General features: G+C 38.1%; 1 protein-coding gene across 1 annotated transcript in view; it reads left to right on the top strand.

The window, feature by feature from the left end:
• Positions 1–23,861, top strand: part of THSD7B (thrombospondin type 1 domain containing 7B) — a 970,494-nt gene that overhangs the window by 354,510 nt on the left and 592,123 nt on the right. Inside the window, exon 4 of the mRNA XM_070476270.1 lies at positions 10,606–10,854. Coding sequence (XP_070332371.1) covers positions 10,606–10,854 — 249 coding nt within the window. The remainder of the gene's footprint in view (positions 1–10,605; positions 10,855–23,861) is intronic.

The following is a 23,861-nucleotide window of genomic DNA, read 5'->3' as shown; positions in this document are numbered from 1 at the left end:
ATAATGGAAATGAAAATTCTTTCACAATTCAATATTTCACTCATCCATTTTTAATTACTTCTAGCCAGTGTTTTTCCACATGTAGGGAAGATTTAGCTCTGTAGGAATATGTTGAGTTATTGAATAGACAATTATGTGGCTTTTGCAAAGCTTTGTGTCAGAGGACTTTTTCAGTTTTTGGTTAAATACGGCAAACCGAACATAACCATTTATTACTGCTGTATTCTGGAACCCTACTTAAATAACAGTAAAGGAATAAAAAAGGCATGAACTCTCAAGGAGAAATATAATAGAAAAGGATATAATAGTTTAAACGAAATGTCAGCAAATATAGGAAGCTGGAAAGTAGATGGATGCGTGGTGGTTTACCTAGCAGGGTGGAAAAAGCCGAATGCTCCCCCTTCAGTTGGACGACCTGTCAGAAGCAGACCTGCTTACATGACACAGCTGTATCAGACACAAAGCCATTTTCCTGTCACATTTTTGCCTCTTCCATCACACACACAAAGATACTTCACTGTCCTCTTCGCAGTTATACTGGAGCCGTTTGACTGAGCTCTGGCCAATGCAATGTAGGCAGGAATAACATAAGGCATTTACAGGTCAAAATCATAAATAACTTTGGGCTGTCCCCTTGCGTTCTCTACCTTTCTACCTAAATGTGAACTTGGAAGCCACATATTCTAGATGGTGAATTTATAAGATGAATACAGGGGCTTCCCTGGGTCCAGGGGCTTCCCTGGGTCCAGTGGCTAAGACTTCATGTTCCCAGTACAGGGGGCCTGGGTTCAATCCCTGGTCAAGAAACTAGATCCCACAAGCTTCAGCTAAGAGTTTGCATGCCACAACAAAAGTTTGAAGACCCAGGTTGCCACAACTAAAGAATCCACATGTCACAATGAAGATGCAAGATCCTGCCTGCCACAGCAAAGACGTGGAAGAACCAAATTAAAGAGAGAGAGAGGGAGAGAGAGAAAGAGAGAGAGAGAGAGAGAGAGAGAGAGAGAGAGAGAGAGAGAAGGGTATAAACTGAATCCTTAAGTCTTTGGGTAGAAGAGAGTCTTATAGGAAGGCTGATAAACTGCATCAAAGACCAAAGTTTTTGTGAAGGGAAAATGAACATATATTTTAAGTCATAGAGATTCCAGGGTTTATTTGTTACCAGAATATAGCCTATTCTACTCTGACCAATATAAGACTCTTAGAAGGTTTAAGAATTATAGGCAGTAGTAAGCAACTCTGATGACAAATGTGTTCAGTGTACCTAAAAATTACTCCCTTCTCTGCAGAACATAGTCTTAAGTGTGAAACATTGTCCTCTGAACATGCAGGTTAAGTGAAAACCCAGCCATAGTGTGTGAGTATTCTGACAGCTCTTTCTCTAATCAGTTTTCATAAAGCTGGTGACTGGCTCCATACACAGTGCAAGAGATAGCAGAATTGCTATCTTAGGGAAAATGTGAGCTACAGGGTAAAGACTGATGGAGAACAGCATTTGACGATCTCCAATAAAATAGTCTGAGTTCTGCATAATCAGCCAACAGAAATGTTTCAATGAGCCTTACCTGTGATCAAAGAGCTTCACATCTGTGCTTATGGTACTTCATTTTACGCCATAATAGTAAAGGATCACTAAAGTAAATTTAAAAAATTATATATAATATTGTCAAAGATATTAAATATTTCATTCATGAAATAAAAGTAAAATAATATTAAAATAAATTAGGAAATAAGAAAGAAATATTGGACATTAAAATATGATTGTAAAATATGCTTAAATTAATTAAACAGTTTAAAGATAATTGAGGAAATCTCTTTTTTTTCATTTTCTTTTTTTAAATTTTTTTATTTTTATTTTTTTTCTTTTCTTTCTTTCTTTCTTTCTTTATTTTTATTAGTTGGAGGCTAATTACTTTACAATATTGTAGTGGGTTTTGTCATACATTGACATGAATCAGCCATGGATTTACATGTGTTCCCCATCCCGATCCCTCTGGTTCTTCCCAGTGCACCAGGTCTGAGCACTTGTCTCATGCATCTAACCTGGGCTGGTGATCTGTTTCACTATAGATAATATACATGTTTCGATGCTGTTCTCTTGAAACATCCCACCCTCGCCTTCTCCCAGAGTCCAAAAGTCTGTTCTATACATCTGTGTCTCTTTTTCTGTTTTGCATATAGGGTTATCGTTACCATCTTTATAAATTCCATATATATGTGTTAGTATACTATAATGGTCTTTATCTTTCTGGCTTACTTCACTCTGTATAATGGGCTCCAGCTTCATCCATCTCATTAGAACTGATTCAAATGAATTCTTTTTAATGGCTGAGTAATATTCCATGGTGTATATGTACCACAGCTTCCGTATCCATTTGTCTGCTCATGGGCATCTAGGTTGCTTCCATGTCCTGGCTATTATAAACAGTGCTGTGATGAACATTGGGGTGCACGTGTCTCTTTCAGATCTGGTTTCCTCAGTGCGTATGCCCAGAAGTGGGATTGCTGGGTCATATGCAGTTCTATTTCCAGCTTTTTAAGAAATCTCCACACTGTTTTCCATAGCAGCTGTACTAGTTTGCATTCCCACCAACAGTGTAAGAGGGTTCTCTTTTCTCCACACCCTCTCCAGCATTTATTGCTTGTAGACTTTTGGATAGCAGCCATCCTGACTGGCATGTAATGGTACCTCATTGTGGTTTTGATTTGCATTTCTCTGATAATGAGTGGTGTTGAGCATCTTTTCATGTGTTTGTTAGCCATCTGTATGTCTTCCTTGGAGAAATGTCTGTTGAGTTCTTTGTCCCATTTTTTGATTGGGTCACTTATTTTTCTGGAGTTGAGCTGCAGGAGTTGCTTGTATATTTTTGAGATTAATCCTTTGTCTGTTGCTTCGTTTGCTATTATTTTCTCCCAATCTGAGGGCTGTCTTTTCACCTTGCTTATAGTTTCCTTTGTTGTGCAAAAGCTTTTAAGTTTCATTAGGTCCCATTTGTTTATTTTTGCTTTTGTTTCTAAAATTCTGGGATGTGGGTCATAGAGGATCCTGCTGTGATTTATGTTGGAGAGTGTTTTGCCTATGTTCTCCTCTAGGAGTTTGATAGTTTCTGGTCTTACATTTAGATCTTTAATCCATTTTGAGTTTATTTTTGTGTATGGTGTTAGAAAGTGTTCTAGTTTCATTCTTTTACAGGTGGTTGACCAGTTTTCCCAGCACCACTTGTTAAAGAGGTTATCTTTTTTCCATTGTATATCCTTGCCTCCTTTGTCGAAGATAAGGTGACCATAGGTTCGTGGATTTATCTCTGGGCTTTCTATTCTGTTCCATTGATCTATATTTCTGTCTTTGTGCCAGTACCATACTGTCTTGATGACTGTGGCTTTGTAGTAGAGCCTGAAGTCAGGCAGATTGATTCCTCCAGTTCCATTCTTCTTTCTCAAGATTACTTTGGCTATTCGAGGTTTTTTGTATTTCCATACAAATTGAGAAATTATTTGTTCTAGTTCTGTGAAAAATACCGTTGGTAGCTTGATAGGGATTGCATTGACTCTATAGATTGCTTTGGGTATTATAACCATTTTGACAATATTGATTCTTCCAATCCATGAACACGGTATATTTCTCCATCTGTTTGTGTCCTCTTTGATTTCTTTCATCAGTAATTTATAGTTTTCTATGTATAAGTCTTTTGTTTCTTTAGGTAGATATACTCCTAAGTATTTTATTCTTTTTGTTGCAATGGTGAATGGTATTGTTTCCTTAATTTCTCTTTCTGTTTTCTCATTGTTAGTGTATAAGAATGCAAGAGATTTCTGCGTGTTAATTTTATATCCTGCAACTTTACTATATTCATTGATTAGCTCTAGTAATTTTCTGGTAGAGTCTTTAGGGTTTTCTATGTAGAGGATCATGTCATCTGCAAACAGCGAGAGTTTCACTTCTTCTTTTCCATATGGATTCCTTTTACTTCTTTTTCTGCCCTGATTGCTGTGGCCAACACTTCCAAAACTATGTTGAACAGGAGTGGTGAGAGTGGGCACCCTTGTCTTGTTTCTGATTTTAGGGGAAATGCTTTCAATTTTTCACCATTGAGGGTAATGCTTGCTGTGGGTTTGTCATATATAGCTTTTATTATGTTGAGGTATGTTCCTTCTATTCCTGCTTTCTGGAGAGTTTTAATCATAAATGAATGTTGAATTTTGTCAAAGGCTTTTCCTGCATCTATTGAGATAATCATATGGTTTTTATCTTTCAATTTGTTAATGTGGTGTATCACATTGATTGATTTGCGGATATTACAAAATCCTTGCATTCCTGGGATAAAGCCCACTTGGTCATGGTGTATGATTTTTTTAATATGTTGTTAGATTCTGTTTGCTAGAATTTTGTTAAGGATTTTTGCATCTATGTTCATCAGTGATATTGGCCTGTAGTTTTCTTTTTTTGTGGCATCTTTGTCTGGTTTTGGAATTAGGGTGATGGTGGCCTCATAGAATGAGTTTGGAAGTTTACCTTCTTCTGCAATTTTCTGGAAGAGTTTGAGTAAGATAAGTGTTAGGTCTTCTCTAAATTTTTGGTAGAATTCAGCTGTGAAGCCATCTTGTCCTGGGCTTTTGTTTGCTGGAAGATTTCTGATTACAGTTTCAATTTGAGGCAATCTCTTTGAAAGAAAAACAATACTGAAAATAGGGAAAAAACAGAATTATATAGGTTAAACAAGGAGAAGTGAGTTTAATGTTGATGTTTCCAAAATAGGAGTTCCTTCCTATAAAACACCACATATGAAAATATATATCAAATTGAGTGATGACCTAAATAGGAAATCAGAAACATAAAAGTTCTCTAGAAGGAAAAGTATGAGAGTATAACTTATGACATTGGGATAGGAGAAAAAAAGTTTTGTACATGGTGGGGAAAAAAAAAGCCACAAACTATAAAAGGAAAGACTGAAAAACAAACTAAATATTGCATACCACAAAAACACTATATACAAATTAAAAATAATATTATGAGAAAAGTTATTTGTAGCATAAGGAAAAAACAGCAGGTTACTATGTAGAATTTGTATTTCTCTCTCTGTATTTACTTTCATCAGTTACAATGTGTGTAAGTTTTCATCTTAAATAAGAAAAAGTCATCCCACTAGAAAGATGTATTAGTTTCCTATAGATTCTATAACAAATTATAACAAACTAAGAGGCTTAAAGCAATGTAAATATACTATCCTATAGTTTTGGAGGTCAGAAGCCTTAAGGTTAAGAAATCTTGAAATGAAGATATTATTCTGTTTTTCTCTGGAGGTTCTAGGGGAGAATCTATTATCTTGCATTTTTCCTGTTTCTAGAGGCTACCTGCTTTCCTTGGGTCATGGCCTTATATTATCCCAGCCTCTGATTCTGTTGGGCTTCCCAGGTGGTGCTAGTGGTAAAGCACCCACCTGCCAGTGAAGGAGGACATAGGAGATGTGGGTTCTGATTCTATTAGCACATCTGACGTGGGTTCTGATTCTATTAACACATCTGCTTCTCTATGTCTGGCCCCTTTGCTTCCCTTTGGACTCTTTAATAGTTACATTGGGCTCATCTGAATAATCCAGGATCATCTCTTCCTCTCAGTATCTTTGCATCTGCAAAGTTTCTGTTGGCAGGTAAGGTTCACAGCTTAGACGTGTTCACAGCTTTCAGGAATTAGGATATGGACATCTTTGGGGGACCACTAGTCTACCTATCTGGAGAAGGCAATGGCACCCCACTCCAGTACTCTTGCCTGGAAAATCCCATGGATAGAGGAGCCTGGTAGGCTGCAGTCCATGGGGTCGCTAAGAGTTGGACACGACTGAGCGACTTCACTTTCACTTTTCACTTTCACGCATTGGAGAAGAAAATGGCAACCCACTCCAGTGTTCTTGCCTAGAGAATCCCAGGGATGGGGGAACCTGGTGGGCTGCCGTCTATGGGGTCGCACAGAGTCAGACACGACTGAAGTGACTTAGCAGCAGTCTACCTATGTCTGCCAATGCCAATCTGTGCATTGTCTACCAATGCACAAATAATATGAATGGTAAATTCATAGGATAGAAATCTGAGTAGTCACTAATGATTCAAGAAAAATACAAATACAGCTCAGTGGTAACCTGGAAATAAACAAATACAATTTCTCAACATTTGGGGAAAAAAAACATCTAATAATACCAAGAATTTTTAGCATGTAGGAAAGGAAAAATACCACAATACCTGTTATATTGCTTTACATGAATATTTATGGCCCAATTTCAGGCAAAAATACTAGGGAATTTGCTCACAGATGTATAGCAACATTGAGACATGCAAAAGGAAGTTTAAAACATAATCCTATGGAATCAAAAGAAATTAAACACAACCAAAAGGTATACTAATGAGAAGATGGATAAATAAATTGCCCTGTATTCTTGTTGGAATATTGCTCACTAATAAAAATAAATGTGCCATATCTGCATTTTTCAAATGGATGTAGAAGTCATAATATCACATGAGAAAAATGATTTCCAGAGTAATATGAATAATAAAGGAATATTTAAGTAAAACATTTGAAAACATACCAGACAATAAATGTTATTTCTGAACATATACCTACTTAAAATATAAAAATGTGTGAAGAATAATAGAAATCAATTTCAAGGTAATGGCTATGTATGAAGAAGAGAGATGGAACTAAGATTGTAAAAGACACAGGTTATTGACCTGAATTTATAATTTTTAAACATTTATTTAATAAAATCTGAAGCTAAATGTTAGCTTTTGCTAGTAAAGTGTGGGAGTGTTTGTTATATTACTCAGCTTTTCTACATGTTTCTTTAATATTCTCTTAAAGTAGTAATTGAAGCGTAAATGAAGTGCGGGTAATTTTCTGTTGGTTTTTATAAGTGTTTCTGTCCTTATTTTGTAAGTAAAGAGATTTCCTTATATTTCCAGAGGAAGTAATAATAACTAGAGTAATTTTTCTTTTCAAAGGTTTCCTTTACATTTGAATACTTGTGAAGTAATTTGCAAATGACAACATACTCTATAAATGTCAAGGAGGTTTAATTACCTTGGCTTTTCTGTCTTTTTTTAAAAGCTAAATCAGCAGTATATGTCTGTTTTATTAAAAAGGCATATCACCTTCTATTAAAGAATTGAGTCTTATTTGTGTATAGACAATAATCTTTGTTTGGGGCTTTAGTTTATAAGGTGAATCTACTTGGGCTGAAAGATATTAATACTATAACTCCAGACAGGGTAAGCAGATCACATTTTATTATTCTTTTTTCCATAGATAATGAAGCTAAGTAGCCTTAAGACTAAGTTCATGCAAATGTATTTTGATACAGAATTCAGGATACAGATACTTCTGATAGACCATTTAGTGTTTAATACACTATTTCAGAAAAAGAAGTAACCTCACTGATTATGTCAGACCAGGGCTCTATGTGGTACCTTTTATGATTACTCTTTTCAATAAAGGAGGTAAGTTGGTAAAAATAATATTAAATATTGCTATTAAATTATAACATTAAAATAGTAAATATGTAATCATTAAAACATATGCCCTTCCTAATTCCAAGAATTAGAAACTGCTTTCAGAGTTACAAAAACCCTTGATTAATTCACTCAATTCCATCCAAATGCTTGTACTGTTGGAGTCTTACCCCTTCTTCTGGTTCAGTAGGAAAACATAGTTCAGGGAAGATGAGAATGACTACTGGCAAATGGTAAGGACCAAACCACCACTTCTGTAGACAAAGGACTATATAGTGTGGGATCTTCATTATGAAAAGAAGAAGAAGATCAACTTTGGAAATTAAAACTCTTTAAAAGTATGAGCAAATATAGAAACTTTTTAAAATCCATTCATTAGGGCTACCTTAACAAAATAGCATAGACTGTAACTTAAACAGCAGACATTTATTTGGTCACAATTCTGGAGGCTGGATCAGGTGTCAGCAGGACTGATTTCTTCTAAGACCTCTCTCCTTGGTTTGTAGAAGATTGTCTTCTTTCCATATCTTCTTATACTCTTCCCTCCATTTGTGTCTGTGTACTAATCTCTTCTTATAAGGACACCAGTCATACTGGATTAGGGCCTACCCTCATGACCACATGTTAACTTAATTATTGCTTTAAAGACTCTATCTTCAAGTACAGTTACATTCTGAGATATTGAAGGTTAGGACCTCAACATATGAATTTGTGTCAGGACACAACTCAGCCAATTATGACTTCTGAAAAGTCAAAACCTATAACTTGTTAATCAACAGCTGTCTGTTGTGTCATAAGTTTAAAAGAGATGGTCCTTCCCTCCTTTCTCCCCATTGTACAATGATGATACATTATGATTTAGGCGGGAAATTTTCAACAAGGATTCTTCCTATTTTATCTCAATCCCAAGACCCCCAAATATCTAACTGAAGTGAGTAATGATAATGAAGTATACATTACTTTTTTCATTTTGAAGGGAATCACATGATCTGAATAGACTTTAAAAAATATTGTACCACATGTTTATATCACTGTGAAGTTTGAAAACCATACTAACTCTCTGTGGTTTCATGAAGGATGCATGCACGCAAGCCTGCTAAGTTACTTCAGTCATGTCTGACTCTTTGCCACTCTATGGACTGTAGCCTGCCAGGCTCCTCTGTCCATGGGATTCTTCAGGCAAGAGTACTGGAGTGGGTTGCCATGCCCTTCTACAGGGAATCTTCCCCACCCAGAGATCGAACCCATGTCTCTTATATCTCCTGCAGTGGCGGTGGGGGGCTGGGGGTGGTTCTTTACCACTGGTGCCACCTGGGAAGCCCCTTCATGAAGGACATCTATATTGAAATCTCACCATATTTTACTCATTGATCTGGCCAAGTATAAACATGTAGTAGTCTCCCCTGCACTCTCTTCTATAATCTATTTCTTTATTGGCTCCCTTAATTTTCATTATTTTTCCAAGTCAGAAATTTGGAAATATTTTAATACTTATCTCCTTTTAAATACATACAAAGTAACCATTGCCAGACTCTGTAGCTGTTGTTCCACCAGGTTTTCATAGGCCCAGTTTTGAAAGTCAGCGTTTGAACAGTGTTTGAACCCTTTCTTTGATTTATATTCCTCTCAAAACTATCCTTTTCTTTCATCCAAAGTAATGGATGTCTTTGACTGAAGAAGGGAAATACTAACAAAACAAAATGAAAAAGCAAAGAATGTCAATTAATACTTGAATTATTATTATCTTCCTACATGAATTTGACTTCCTCCACTTAAAATTATTTAATACTCAATTAAATCCAAAGTCCTTAGTCCATGACATGAAGCTTTTCCAGACATACTTTTTACAGAACTATATTCCTCATATTTATCCACTTTCCTCTTTGAATTTTATGTGCCATAAATGTGTCCATTTATGGTTCATACTTTCTGCCATTGGTGTGCTTGTGAATATTTGACCACCAGTTCTGTTGGCCGAAGGGTCAGGATAGGGCAGGCGGCTTCATTTGTAGCATTTGCTGATGTCGATAGTATAACTACTCTGACCATGGCTAATTTTAAGCTAGTTACATGAAATCAACCAGCTTGCAAAATTCTGAAAATTTTACAGTTGGTCCTCGTTGAATAGTATATCCAGTTCTAGCATACCGCTGGTTCCTATGCCCACAAACTTTATCTCAAGGCTTCAAATATGCTACTTATTTGACTTAAAATAGTCTTCTTTCTGTGCCTGAGAAGTTCCCATTAATTTTTTAAAGTGTATTTCAGATGTCCTTCTGTTTCAGAATTGCCCCCCTACCCCTACCCCCAGCTTTCCTGTGTGGTCTATCACTGCCTCATTAGTTTTTCTCTTCATCATTGGAAATGATTTTATGTTGAGTTTACCACATTATCATATCTTTTTATTTATTTATCTGTTTTCCAATTACATTGTTAGCATTTGAAGGGACTTCAGTTTTGCAGATGAGGAAATTGATGTGCAGAGCCTAACAATATGGGGAAACATAATGCCACATTTGTTTATTTTTAATAGACCAGTATGTAAAAGAATGGACAGATTAATACTCAAAAGCTTACATTTACTTTTCTGTGGCCTTACACAAATGAATTAGCCTTCCTGATCTTAAGTTTTCTCATCTACAAATGGGAGTAATAATAGGTAAACTCATGAGACTGTTGTAAGAAAATGCCCGTGAAGCACAATGCAGTATGTGACTCTGAGGACCACTGAACAAAGAGTAACTGTAGGCTGTATCAGAAAGTGAAAGCACAGAAGAACCTCCATTATTTCGGAGGATGCTTTGGACAAGGTACAAGATAGACTCATCTTACTTATGTGTCTGGTAAGAGTGAAACATTGTAACTTCACAGTTTAAGATGAAATCCAGTGTTCATTCTTAACATGTAAGACCTTTAATAGGTTTATCATGATGCCTCTATTAAAAAAATTTTTTTTCCTCTTACTTGAGAGCTTATCTTGAAAACTTGAAAAACCCAGGTTTCAGGGTTTTTTTGTTTGTTTTTGTTTTTAATCCAGACTAGGTACTTCATAATGTGATTGCACTCATTTAGCCCATGGCCTGCTGTTTTCTGTTTCTGTTCCTTCAGCCTTTGCATGCAAGATTCCTTCCCTTTGACTGTCCAGTCCTGCATCATGCCGAAAGACTGTGAAACCACTGAGTGGTCTTCCTGGAGCCCCTGCTCTAAGACCTGTCGTTCAGGGGGTCTCTCGCCAGGATTTAGGAGCAGGAGCCGCGATGTGAAGCACGTTGCTCTTGGAGGTGGGAAGGATTGCCCTGAACTTCTCGAGAAAGAAGCCTGCATTGTCGAAGGGGAGCTTCTGCACTTATGTCCCAGGTATAGTGTATTCTTTGGCATGAGTGTTCAGTTGTTCTATATAATCTGATTGTATGTGATATAGACATGTTACCAGTCACTGTGGCTGTGTCTCATACTTGTCGAGTCTTTACTCAGTGCAAAGTTTCATATTAGGCAGTAGAATGCAGTAGGATAAGGGCATAGGCTGCATTGATTCCCTCGCTTCCAATCCTACTTCTGAGAACTTTCCAGTTATCTGCATTTTGGCAAGTAAGTTAAATATAGTATCTCAGGTTGCGTTTCTACTAGCCGTACTCACTTCATCCAGCACCTGCCACATCATAAATGTTTAATAGCCATTAGTTATCATTGCCTGATGTGCCAGACCTAATTTTTCTGATAACCTAAGAAGTCATTCATCAGCATCGTCATTTTGTAAATAAGGCCATTGATGCTTAGAGAGATTAAGCAATTTCTGAGGTTATTTAGTTAATGAATGACAGCCCCCTGATTCTAATGACATTCTTTCTCTGAAATTCACTGCCACCCTGGGGCACTGTTTCTATTTCAGGTCCCTAGGGAAATGGAAAATGTTGGAAAAGGGTTGACATAAATGAATAGCTAAATTGAAGACCTTGATATTGGTTATATTTTGCCTGATAGTGTTGCCTTTGGTGAAGACCCCAGTGTATTTTCATCTGGTTGTTGGCTTACAATGGACTCAGTCTGATAATGATAGAAGTTGTGCAGAAGTTGGTTGGGGATGAATTTGTGATAATTCCTGCTGCACAGCTGCCCTGAACTATATCTTAAGTCTGTAGTTATATTAAATAGATCTTTTCTCGTTTCTTATTGTCTCTAAGATTTGAGAGCATTTCCTCAGTGAAACAGTGAAGCAAAACATAACTTACTGTAGGAATTAATCACTTGGGATATGTGAAGTGTAAGCAGGTTACAAACTCACCTGGTGTTGTTGATAGGCCTGGCTATTCCTTATACTTTAAAGAATGCATGTAAGAGGAGGGCAGAGGTTGGGGAATGGGGTATCACTGAGCAAGTTCCTCTTTTCACATTCTTAGTCACTCACTTCCTCCACCTCACCATAGAAACCTGGGTCAATTCAACATACTCGTTACATATTGACTGTTCATTTTTTAGTAAGATGGCTACTTAAATTTACGCCATTTCTTGCCTGAAAAAGCAGAGAAAGCAGATGTAGTTCTTGATTCTTGACAGGTTAACCTACTGTCACAGAATCCTTCCTAATTGTATTAAGTATGTGTTCAATCTTTCAAGACACTAGTTTTGGGGCAAAGCATAAGATTGGAAATAAAACCTGAGGTCTCTGTCCTTTTTGAACTTGGATAAACCTTGGGAAAAATTATATACCATTACTTATTAGCTATATATGTTTGAAAAATCTATACAACTTCTTTAGCACATTCCCCTCTTCAATAACATGTGTCTCAATATGCTGCCTGTGTTGGAGGTTGAAGAGCTGCCGACTAGCACTGTCTATCCCACTGCTTAGCACATAGGAGGCGCTACAGGTGTACTGATTCTTATTGTTATTTTCAGGTGGGTTCATTTCTGCCAGTAAGAGAATCTCCCCTTGGAAGGCATACTGCAATGAGTTCAATTCAGTTGCTCAGTAGTCTCTGACTCTTTGCGACCTCATGTACTGCAGCATGCCAACCTTCCCTGTCCATCACCAGCTCCCGGAGCTTGCTCAGACTCATGCCATCCAACCGTCTCATCCTCTGTCGTCCCCTTCTCCTCCAGCCTTTAATCTTTCCCAGCATCAGCGTCTTTTCCAATGAGTCAGTTCTTTGCATCAGGTGGCCAAAGTATTGGAGCTTCAGCTTTAGCATCAGTCCTTCCAATGAACATTCAGGATTTCCTTTAGGTTTGACTGGTTTGATCTCCTTGCAGTCCAAGAGACTCTCAACAGTCTTCACCAATACCGTAATTCAAAACCACCAATTCTTCAACACTCAGCTTTATAGTCCAGCTCTCACATCTATACATGACTACTGGAAAAACAATAGCTTTCACTAGATGGAACTTTGTCGGCAAAGAAATGTCTCTGCTTTTTAATGTGCTGTCTAGTTTGGTCATAGCATTTTTTCCAAGGAGCAAGCGTCTTTTAATTTCATGGCTGCAGTCACCATCTGCAGTGATTTTGGAGCCCAAGAAAACAAAGTCTGTCACTGTTTCCATTGTTTCCCATCTATTTGCCATGAAGTGATGGGACCGTATGCTATGATCTTAGTTTTCTGAATGTTGAGTTTTCAGTCAGCTTTTTCATTCTTCTCTTTCACTTTTATCAAGAGGCTCTTGAGTTTCTCTTCACTTTCTGCCAGAGGGGTGGTGTCATCTTCATATCTGAGGTTATTGATATTTCTCCTGGCAATCTTGATTCCAGTTTGTATGTCATAAAGTCCAGCATTTCACATGATATACTTAAATAAGCAGGGTGACAATATACCTTGACCTATTTTTCCCAATTTGAAACCAGTCCATTTCCCAATTTGAAACCAGTCCATTGTTCCATGTCTGGTTCTGACTGTTGCTTCTTGACTTGCATATAGATTTCTCAGTAGGCAGGTGAGGTGTTCGGTATTCCTGTCTCTATAAGAATTTTCCAGTTTGTTGTGATCCACACAGTCAAAGGCTTTGGCATAGTCAATGAAGCAGAAGTAGATGTTTTTATGGAACTCTCTTGCTTTTCCTATGATTCAACAGATGTTGGCAGTTTGATCTCTGGTTCCTCTGCCTTTTCTAAATCCATCTGAACATCTGGTAGTCCTTGGTTCACGTAGTGTTGAAGCCTTGACTTGGAGAATTTTGAGTATTACTTTGCTAGCGTGTGAGGTGAGCGTAATTGTATGGTACTTTGAATATTCTTTGGCATATTACCTATTCTATAATAATTTAATAGAATAGAAAGTTATTCTTCTGGGTGATTCGAAGATTATATTTTCCCTATGGAGGCCTAGTTTAGGAAGATTCTCAATGTTAGGCTGCCAGGAGTAGAATCTGAGTTAAATGATAACTTCACATGTGTGCTTTTCTCCTTCATCCTTTTCAAGGAATGGCTGATGACCTTTTCCTGATATTTTCATCTGTTTTTTGAATTATAAATATCCCTCCATTTTTCTCTTTTCCTTGTCAATAACTATGCAATTCTCTTGTAAGTAAGAACAGTACCTCCATGAAGATGTTGAAGAAGTTTAGTTGTATCAACTTTTGTTTAGAATGACTGCCTTTTATTGAGTATATGATTTAGGTCAATAACTTTACCAGAGATGTTATAAAGATTATTTGGAATAATATGAAGTTTATCATTTAAATGGGACATGTTTAATAGTAAAAGTGATGTAAATTGGTATTGTCTTTTTTTATTCAAGTTGAAGTTCATTTGACTTCAAGGTCAGTGATCTTTTCAATACCTAACACTGACTCTCATGTTAGTGAAGACATACACCCAGATGAGCATATAGATACACATATCTGTGCGTTCATATGTGTTGTTTTTCCCAAGAAAATACCATATAATGGTAATACCTCAAGATGTTCAGCTCAGTTCAGTTCAGACACTCAGTCATGTCCAAATCTTTGCAACTTCATGGACTTTAGCAAACCAGGCTTACCCGTCTATCACCAACTCCCAGAACTTATTCAAAATCATGTCCATGGAGTCGGTGATGCCATCCAACCATCTTATCCTCTGTTGTCCTCTTCTCCTCATGCCTTTGATCTTTCCCAGCATCAGGGTCTTTTCCAGTGAGTCAGTTCTTTGCATCAGGTGTCCAAAGTATTGGAACTTCAACTTCAGCATCAGTCGTTCCAATGAATATTCAGGACTGATTTCCTTTAGGATAGAAAGGTTGGCTCTCCTTGCAGTCCAAGGGACTCTCAACAGTCTTCACCAAGACCACAGTTCAAAAGCATCAATTCTTTGGTGCTCAGCTTTCTTTATAGTACAACTCTTACATCCATACATGACTACTGGAAAAAGCATAGCTTTGACTAGACAGACCTTTGTTGGCAAAGTAATGTCTCTGCTTTTTAATATGTTGTCTAGGTTAGTCATAGCTTTTCTTCCAAGTAGCAAGCATCTTTTAATTTCATGGCTGCAGTCATCATCTGCAGTGATTTTGGAGCACAAGAAAACAAAGTCTGTCACTGTTTCCATTGTTTCCCCATCTATTTGCCATGAAGTGATGGGACCAGATGCTGAAGCTGAAACTCCAGTACTTTGGCCACCTTATGTGAAGAGTTGACTCATTGGAAAAGACCCTGATGCTGGGTGGGGATTGGGGGCAGGAGGAGAAGGGGACAATAGAGGATGAGATGGCTGGATGGCATCACCGACTCAATGGACATGAGTTTGAGTAAGTTCTGGGATCGCAAAGAGTCGGACATGACCGAACAACTGAACTGAACTGAACTGAACTGATGGGACCAGATGCCATGATCTTAGTTTTCTCTATGTTGAGTTTTAAGCCAGCTTTTTCACCCTCCTCTTTCACTGTCATCAAGAGGCTTTTTAGTTCTTCTTTGCTTTCTGCCCTAAGGGTGGTGTCATCTGCATATCTGAGGTTATTTGTATTTCTCCTGGCAATCTTGATTCCAGCTTGTGCTTCATCCAGCCAGGCATTTCACATGATATACTCTGCATATAAGATTTATCCAAGATTAATTTCTGCTTTGAGCTTCATTTGATTGAACTTTCATGTTGGAAAACAGGTCCTGACAAAAAATTCATTGGAGGTTAACCTGGGCCTCTCGATCTGCTGTATAGAAATGTCGCTAAGTATGACATTTTCTAAAAACCTTCTCAAAGAATGAATTTTTAGGAGATAGGAGTCTTAGAAAATTCACTGAATACCAACCAGGTTTTTCTAGGGAGAATGGTGTGTTTTCTGTTTCTAGTTGGTGGTGGGAAGGAGCACACTTAAATAACAACAAAATTAACATTGGCTGACATTCTTATTTGTCTGAGATTTGAGCTGTGGCCTCTACCTCAGGAAGCCCATAAAGATGGTATGTTAACTTTTGTTAGTTTGACATCGGTGATTAAAATTTATTGTGAATAAGGGAAATAGAAACAAAAATCTCTTAGGAATCAGAAATGTCCATTTCTCTTTTCGTAGAATTCATGAGCGCTTCATATGTATCAAGAAATTTAATTCACCATCCTTCTCCTCAGTAGGTAAATGTCCTCTCTTGGAATGTCATTTGGTTTTACCCTTCTACCATCTTTGCTGTTGGAGATGTTTTCCTTTTTTCAGTAAATATACTCTAAACTCTTGCTGTGTGCCAAGCATTGTATTAAATATTTGGGATACCTAAGAAAATAGATTGGACAAAGTTCCCTTCCTCTTATGGAACCTAAATTTTAGTGAAGATATACTAAATAAATGTAATAAATAAAACAAACTATATATTTTGTGTATGAAATATAGAAAAAAATGAATCATTAGAACAGGGCAAAGATAGAGACTTCTGGAATGCTGTAATAGGGGTCAGCTCAGGTTATAGAATTAAAGAGTGTCATTAGAGAAGCTTCATTTGAACAAGCAGGATCAAGGACTGGGGTTTAGAGGAGGACTTCAAGGAAGTGAGGAAGTTAGCGTTTCAGTTAATTAGAGGAAGAATATGTATTCCAAGAAGAGATGAGCTAGAGATGTGCTTACTTCCTAGTTCCTTCAATAATATTACTGTTCACGATGGTTTTTAGTTGTGCAGTTCGGGGGCTACTCTTTTCACGGCCTAGAATCCACTAATCAACATCTTCACTTGAACACTGTGAGTGCCAGTCGCTAAGGCATGATTCCATGAAAGCAATTGTGACCAAGAAGAGCCCCTGCTAGCAAAGTGCCCCAACACTGAACACTTTGGCAGTTCCTCGAGGAATCTAGCATAAGTTGACCTGAAAGACTGAGGCCAGCCTGTGTTAATCTAACTTGGGAAACTTTAGAACTACAGTTGATACTTCAACAACCGGGGTTTGAAATGTGCAGGTCTTCTAAGACACAGACTTTTTTCAATACTAAATAATACAGCACTGCACAATCTGAGGTTGGTTGATTCCATGGATATAGAACCTTGGATACAAAGGGTGGACTAACAGAGCAAATTTTCTAACTTTGTGGAACATCATCACCCCTAACCTCTTATAGTTGTTCAAGAGTCAACCATGTAAGGGAGTTAGCATTGTATAGCCTTAAGCTTTTTGTGAGAGAAAGAGCTTAAGGCTAGTTTTGCAGAGTCATACACAACTGAGCAACTAACACACACACATGTACACACACATATAGCCTTAAGTTTGTTTTCAAAAGAATGCTGTTTTCCCATCTATTTGACATGAAGTGATGGGACCAAATGCCATGACCTTCATTTTTCGAATGTTGATTTTTAAGCTAGCTTTTTCACTCTCCTCTTTCACTTTCATCAAGAGGCTTCTTAGCTCCTCTTCACTTTCTGCCATAAGGGTGATGCCATCTGCATATCTGAGGTTATTGATATTTCTCCCGGCAATCTTGATTACAGCTTGTTCTTCATCCAGCCCAGCATTTTGCATGATGTACTCTGCATATAAGTTAAATAAGCAGGGTGACAATTTACAGACTTTACATCCTCCATCCAAATTGTGAACCTCTGGTTACTGGATAGCATAAGAAAAGGCAGAGGACACAGACAACTGGGACCTGACCTGATGCTACAACAGCTGTGACTCCAGACCCTCTGTACTTACGCAGAGAGCCTTTTCTGGCTGAACACACTGTGACAGACAAGAATACTGAAAACTATCAACATCTTTCTTGGAATTGACACCATGGATGACCTACCAGCAACTTCTATAATCTCCCCAGGAGACAACAGCTTTCACACCAAAATGACTGTTGTATTTCTTAAATGTTAATTTAACATTTAAAATTTAATATAAGACAGTGCTGTTAAAAGGTAACAGTGACCAATATAGAGTAAAACTTTTAAGAAGATCTCTAGGCAGACACTGTATGGCTGATATTTTACATAGAGTGTGTGAATTACTGCCCAGAAAAAAACAGTTTCCTAAACATTGCTTCAACATCCTGGTCTGACACTGAAAAATATGGGGCCTCATAAACTGTCTCTCCTTACCTCTAGTATGTGTTAATTTATCTCTGTTTTGGGTGAACTAGAGATTCTTCCCAAACGGTCTGTCTGTGCAGACTCTGAGAGGTCTATGTGGGTCTTCTATCCACTTTGATGTGCTTATAAAACAACCTGCTGTGGCCAAGCTGTTTCTTCCTATTTTCTCTTTAAGGTATTGAACCTGATCTTATGTTTCTAGATAAAATTATTTTTCCCTTGAGAAAACTCTGGGGATCAATTGATTACTTTTTTTAGATGAGTGTTAAAGCCAAGTAATGGTGCCAAGAGAAGGGATGGTAGATAAAAGTTGGCTTAGTATTTGGCTTCTTTTGCCCATTGGAATGAAGTAAGTGTTAGAAGAGGGATGTTGTGTCTTGAAGAGATGTTTGTTCAACATCTGCTTAGCCTTCGCTGTGCTGATTGGTGGAGGACTCAGGAAATTTCAGTCTGTCTTAGTTCATTCATTTCAAGAATCTTGTATAATACTCTCATTAAAAACTAGTGTGTCTTCAAACCTTATAACTATGTTCTTTAAGAGTGTTTAATAGTTGGTAATGTTCCCATAACTCATCCCAAACATATGGATTTTTTGTTAGTTTATTTTTCTGCCTCCTCTACTTCAGAGTGGGTAACATCTATAAAAGTGCCTGGCTTAGAGTAAATGCTCAACAGACAATGGATAGATCATCAAATGTAGTTCTGTTCCAGAATAATTTTATTCACAAGGTGCTTTATTCCATGCTGATACTTATTATGACGTGTGTGAAGAATTCAAGTCAGTTTCTATAACAGGCATCTAAAATTGGCTTCATAAAGAATATTCAATATGGACACCTACCCAGGGAAGGAATTAACACACAGAACTTGATGTAAAGTGGTCCTCAGTGGCTGCCTTGCTTTTGCTAAGTGTATCTGGATTTCCAGAAAAAAAGCTTCTATCATCATTGGTTATAAGAGTAGGTTCAAGAAGGGTGAGAAATGAGATCACAATTAGTTAATATTAGTCAGTCATGTCTGACTCTTTTCAACCTCTTAGACTGTAGCCTGCCAGGTTGCTCTGTCCATGGGATTTCCCACGCAAAAATATTGGAGTAGGTTGCCATTCCCTTCTCCAGAGGATCCTCCTGGCCCAGGGATTGAACCTGGGTCTCCCATATTGCAGGTGGATTTTTCATGTGTAAAAGTTTGACTTCTGGAAAAGAATGGCACACACATTGCCTACCACATCTACTGATTTTTTCCCATTGCTTGTCTACCGTAGTCCCTGACACTTTGCACATAATAGAAGCTGAATAAATGGTGGTTAAATGAATTAATGAGTTCTTTAAGGAAGCTTTTAAAAATCATTTTAATTAAGCAGCTTTTCTACAGCACTTGAGGAGTAAAGGAGTCATGACCTGGAACCCTCAGGAAAATCTTTTTGGGAAAGAAATAGCAGTTTCAAAGAATCTGTAAATTGTTTCAGCAGAAGGAGACTGATGCCTTTTTATTGAGTCCATCTTTTATTGGTGCATATTGTTTCATGAGTCCCTGTTGTGCCACTTTCAGTTCTCCTGGTTGGAAGATTTGTTCCCCTGTTAGTGTAAGAAAGTTAACGTATTGCTAAGTGCTGTGTGTAGTGATAGAAATCTATTAATAATGCATACATGGAGTTTGGCTGGCAAAGTCATCTGCCGAAGAGCAAAGAGCTTTGCACTTGAGAGTAGCTTACCATAATCAATAGTCCCACTCTATTCAATAAAAAATTACTAGAGCGTAAAACACATAAAGCTCGATCAGTTCTCTTTATTTTGGTCGTCTGTTCAGCAAAAAAAATGACAACTTAATACTTTTCTAGATGCATTTACAATTTTAAAAGGACAACAGTCATTATCATAAATTAGTCATGCTGCAGTACACTGATTTTTAATATACGCACATTTAATTTGAATACATTGCGCTAGAGTTTCAATTCTGAGTGTTTGCAAAGCTATATGTGCTTAGTCAAAACATGACCATTCACTAATGCAATGATTCTTTCAATCTGTCATTGTTAGATCACTGAAGATTCTATTCCATGTTGCTTTGCTTTAGATCTAAGCCTTTAGAAGGAGAAAAGAAACCCACACCTTGTAAGCAATTCTAAGCCTTCTGAAAGTGGCAAAGCATGCATTCTAAAGGGCAAGGGTTGCTATAAAACTCTGATTGTTCTGCCATACTACTGCTATTAAAATCAGTTTATGTCACCTTAGTAGGATAAAAGTCTTTTTTTATTTTTATTTTTATTTTTTTTAAGTCTTTTTAAAATAGTCACTAAATGTACCTACTTTTCTAATTTGACTTGGTTAATTTAGAATGCCTCTATTCCTTGCTTCAGAGCAATGCATTCATTCCTTACACCTTCTAGCCTTCCCCCATAAATTTGGAGAATAGTTTGAGTACAGGATTCCTAGGGTTAGACAACAGTACTCTCAGGAAGATAAGCTGGCTATCCAGGGGATGAGATTTCCAGGCCTTGAGGAGCTTTTCCTAATCCGGAAATTGTCTCCTCTATTTCTTTGTGGAAATATGTATTCTATTAGACATTTCTTTCCTTGGTTTAATCTTGATTTCTTCTTGTAAATTGCATATACCTTTTCAGAATGATGAAATATTTAATAATAACTCAGTATGTGGAGCTTCTCAGGTGGCACAGTTGGTAAAGAATTCTCCTATCAATGCAGGAGGCACCAGAGACCTGAGTTCGATCCCTGGGTTGGGAAGATCCCCTGGAGTAGGAAATGGCAACCCACTCCAGTATTCTTGCCTGGAAAATTCCATGAGTAGAGGAGCCAGGCAGGCTACAGTCCGTGGGGTGGCAAAGAGTCAGCCATGCTGAGCAAGCACACATGTGTAACTTAATATCCTGTGAATATATTTATTGACCATTTCCTAAGAGTAGACTTAAATTATGGGAGACATATGAAGAAATTGGCCTGTGAGTTCCAGGTGTGGGAAACAGCTTCAGAAAGCAGAGTATAGAAGTGAAATTCAGGTTTTATTCATTTACCTGATATCTGAGTTCTTGTCCCCTTTCCTGGGCTGTTTCAGGTCAGAATTCAGTGCCAAGAAACTGTGCTACTAGTACTTGGGGCCAAGTAATTTGGAATCATTCTTTTTTATTTATTTATTTTATATGGCTAACCTGGCCTCACTTGTGGCATGCAGAATCTTTGGTCGTAGCATACAAACTCTTAGTTGAGGCATGAGGAAGCTGGTTCCCTGAACAGGGATTGAACCTGGGACCCCTGCACTGGGAGTACCAATGTAGCCCCTGGATCACCAGGCACGTTCCTGGAATTGTTCCCCGCTCCCCTCTTTCTCTCCCACTTGTGCTTGGTTGCTCAGTCGTGTCCGACTCTTTGCGGTCCCATGGACTGTAGCCTGCCAGACTCCTCTGTCCTTGGGATTTTTCAGGCAAGAATATTGGAGTGGGTTGCCATTTCCTTCTCCAGGGGATCTTCCTGACCCAGGAATTGAACCTGCATCTCCTGGGACTCCTGCTTTGAAGGCAGGTTCTTTACCCACTGAGCCGTTGGGGCAGTCCTCTCCCACCCACATCTAATCATCAGAAGGCTGTCTCCACCTTCACAGAACGTCCAGAGTCTGATCACTTCTCATATTCACTGTGAGTGCCCCAACTGAAGCCTTAGGAGCATGTTTGCTAGAGTAACAAATGCCTCCAAAGGTGTCTCCCTTCTGCCACTCCCCTGTAGTATGTCCTTCAGTCAGTGGCCAGGATGACCCTTTCACCCTCCTCAAAACCTGACAGTGATGTCCTAGCACATTTGGAATAACACTCATAGTCCTCCCTCCGTAGCCTGGCCCCTGCCTGCCTCTCCCTCTTTCTCCATCCTACCTTGACCTGCTTGTTCCAACCACACTGGCTTCTGAGCTTTCCTACAAAGTACAAAGCATTCTCCTTCCCTGGGGCCTTTGAACATACTCTCTTCTGGAATGCTCCTTGTCCACCTCTTCTTGTGCCTACTGCTTTATTTTATTCAGCATTCTGGAGGCTTTCCTGGTCACAGCATTGAACTAGCTCTCCTCATCCATTTCTCTCTGATGGACATGTTATCTGATGCCATCTTCTGTTTTGGTTCATTTCTGTCTGTCTACCCCTCTAGAAGGTCACCTTTTCAAGATCAGAGGCTTCGTCTTGATCATTTTTGTGCATTTCTATTGTCTGAATCCAGACTTACATATAATTAGAGTTCAAAAATTACTTCTTAAAAGAAAAAAGGAATAAATGCATGGTTGAGTAAGTGATTTGCTTACTATTGGGCAGGCTTATTTCTGTTCCTAGGGAGTCCTGCTTTTAATTCCTTTCTGCCATCCATCTCACATACGTACCTTAGCATTAACTAAAATATTCTTACACAAGTTGTTTCCCTTGGGTATTCAGTATATAAGTGGCTGACAGTGTGACGTCTCACTAATGGTGAGGTCATTGGAATAATTTTCACATAAAAGGTTGATGGCAGGTTTCCCTAACACTCAGAGTAACCAGGCAGCAAAATGGTTTTCAGGGCCTTGAAAAGGCATTAGTTTTCAAAAAATTGTTATTTCAACATTTGTGGAAACTTGAATTTTTACAGTTAGATACATTTATTTGGTTTATATTTTATTTTTCTTTTTAACTTGTTCTTATCTCCTGAAAACGCTAAAATTTGAGCCTATGTGACCACAGTGTTCATATTCTAATGGCGTGCTGCAGTCCATGGGGTCGCAAAGAGTTGGACATGACTGAGCAACTGAACTAAACTGAACTGAATGGATGATATTCTCAGCAAGTCTCTTTATAGACTTGTTGGGAAGACGATATGAAGCTATACACCTAGATTTGTTAATGCAGTGCCTGTAACAGACTTAGTATGCAGAAACTTTGATTGTTATTATTGCTTGAGGTATACGTCATGATATCCTAGAAGCCTTAATAAATGAATGCCTTATCTGTCCTGTTCAGTCAGGCCATGTGACAAGACAAATGGATCCATTCATGAGGAGCTACATTCATGAGGGGCTATGAGGATCGACTAATTGGTTTCATGTCATGGCCGTTTACTTTACTTGAGGCATTTGTACAGTTGGTTTCAAAGTGTTCTTTATCGACAAGACGCAGACTCTTGGCCTTTGAGACACCTCCTGTTTCTCTCTTAAGCAAAAGGACAAAGTAAGGCTTGAAACGCAGCAGAGTTGGGCGAGAGAGGGTGGAAAGGTCTGGGCTTTGATGTGGACTTGGCCATTAAAGAGAATGTCCCTGGCAGTCAGGAAGCCAAGTTGTCCAGAGGCTGGAGGGCTATTCCTGTCACAGCCTCTGAGGGAGACAGCAGGCAACATTTAGCTGAGAAGACTCCTTTGATTTCCTATTCTGTCAGATCCTAGAGATACTTTCCCAGGTTGGATGAGTTCAGAATGTTCAGTTTTTCTGGCTTCTAGGTGATTTGTGACTGAACATACTGCATTTGAAAAAATAAAAATAAAAAAGCAAAGACTATGAAAAGACCAGCATGCTAAAAAGGAATATAGAAGTCCTTCACTCGTGTGCTTTTTTCCTTTGCCTCTTGCTAGGTTGGTATTTTCTCTGAGGTAGTAAGCAATAGCAATCATGATAAATGTCTTCTATTTTTTTTTTTTTTAAGAGAATTTGTTGTTTGGTAGTGAATGGAATTTGGGTGTTTTTGGTTAAAGAGCTACCAAGACGGTTTTTGTTACTTTATAGAAAACCATAGTCATTAAACTTTTCTTTTCATTCATCTCTAAAATGACTTCCAAAATTCCTCCATTGCTAATTCTTACAGGGTCATGATAAATTTATTGAAAAAGCAGTTTATGCAGCATCATGGCCCATTCCTTTCAAACAAGTGAACAAATTGCTGTGA

Source organism: Odocoileus virginianus, chromosome 13, assembly GCF_023699985.2.
Source record: "Odocoileus virginianus isolate 20LAN1187 ecotype Illinois chromosome 13, Ovbor_1.2, whole genome shotgun sequence".
NCBI classification, from domain to species: domain Eukaryota; kingdom Metazoa; phylum Chordata; class Mammalia; order Artiodactyla; family Cervidae; genus Odocoileus; species Odocoileus virginianus.
Note: the sequence above shows the minus strand (reverse complement) of the source record. Positions and strands in the feature narration are given on the sequence as shown.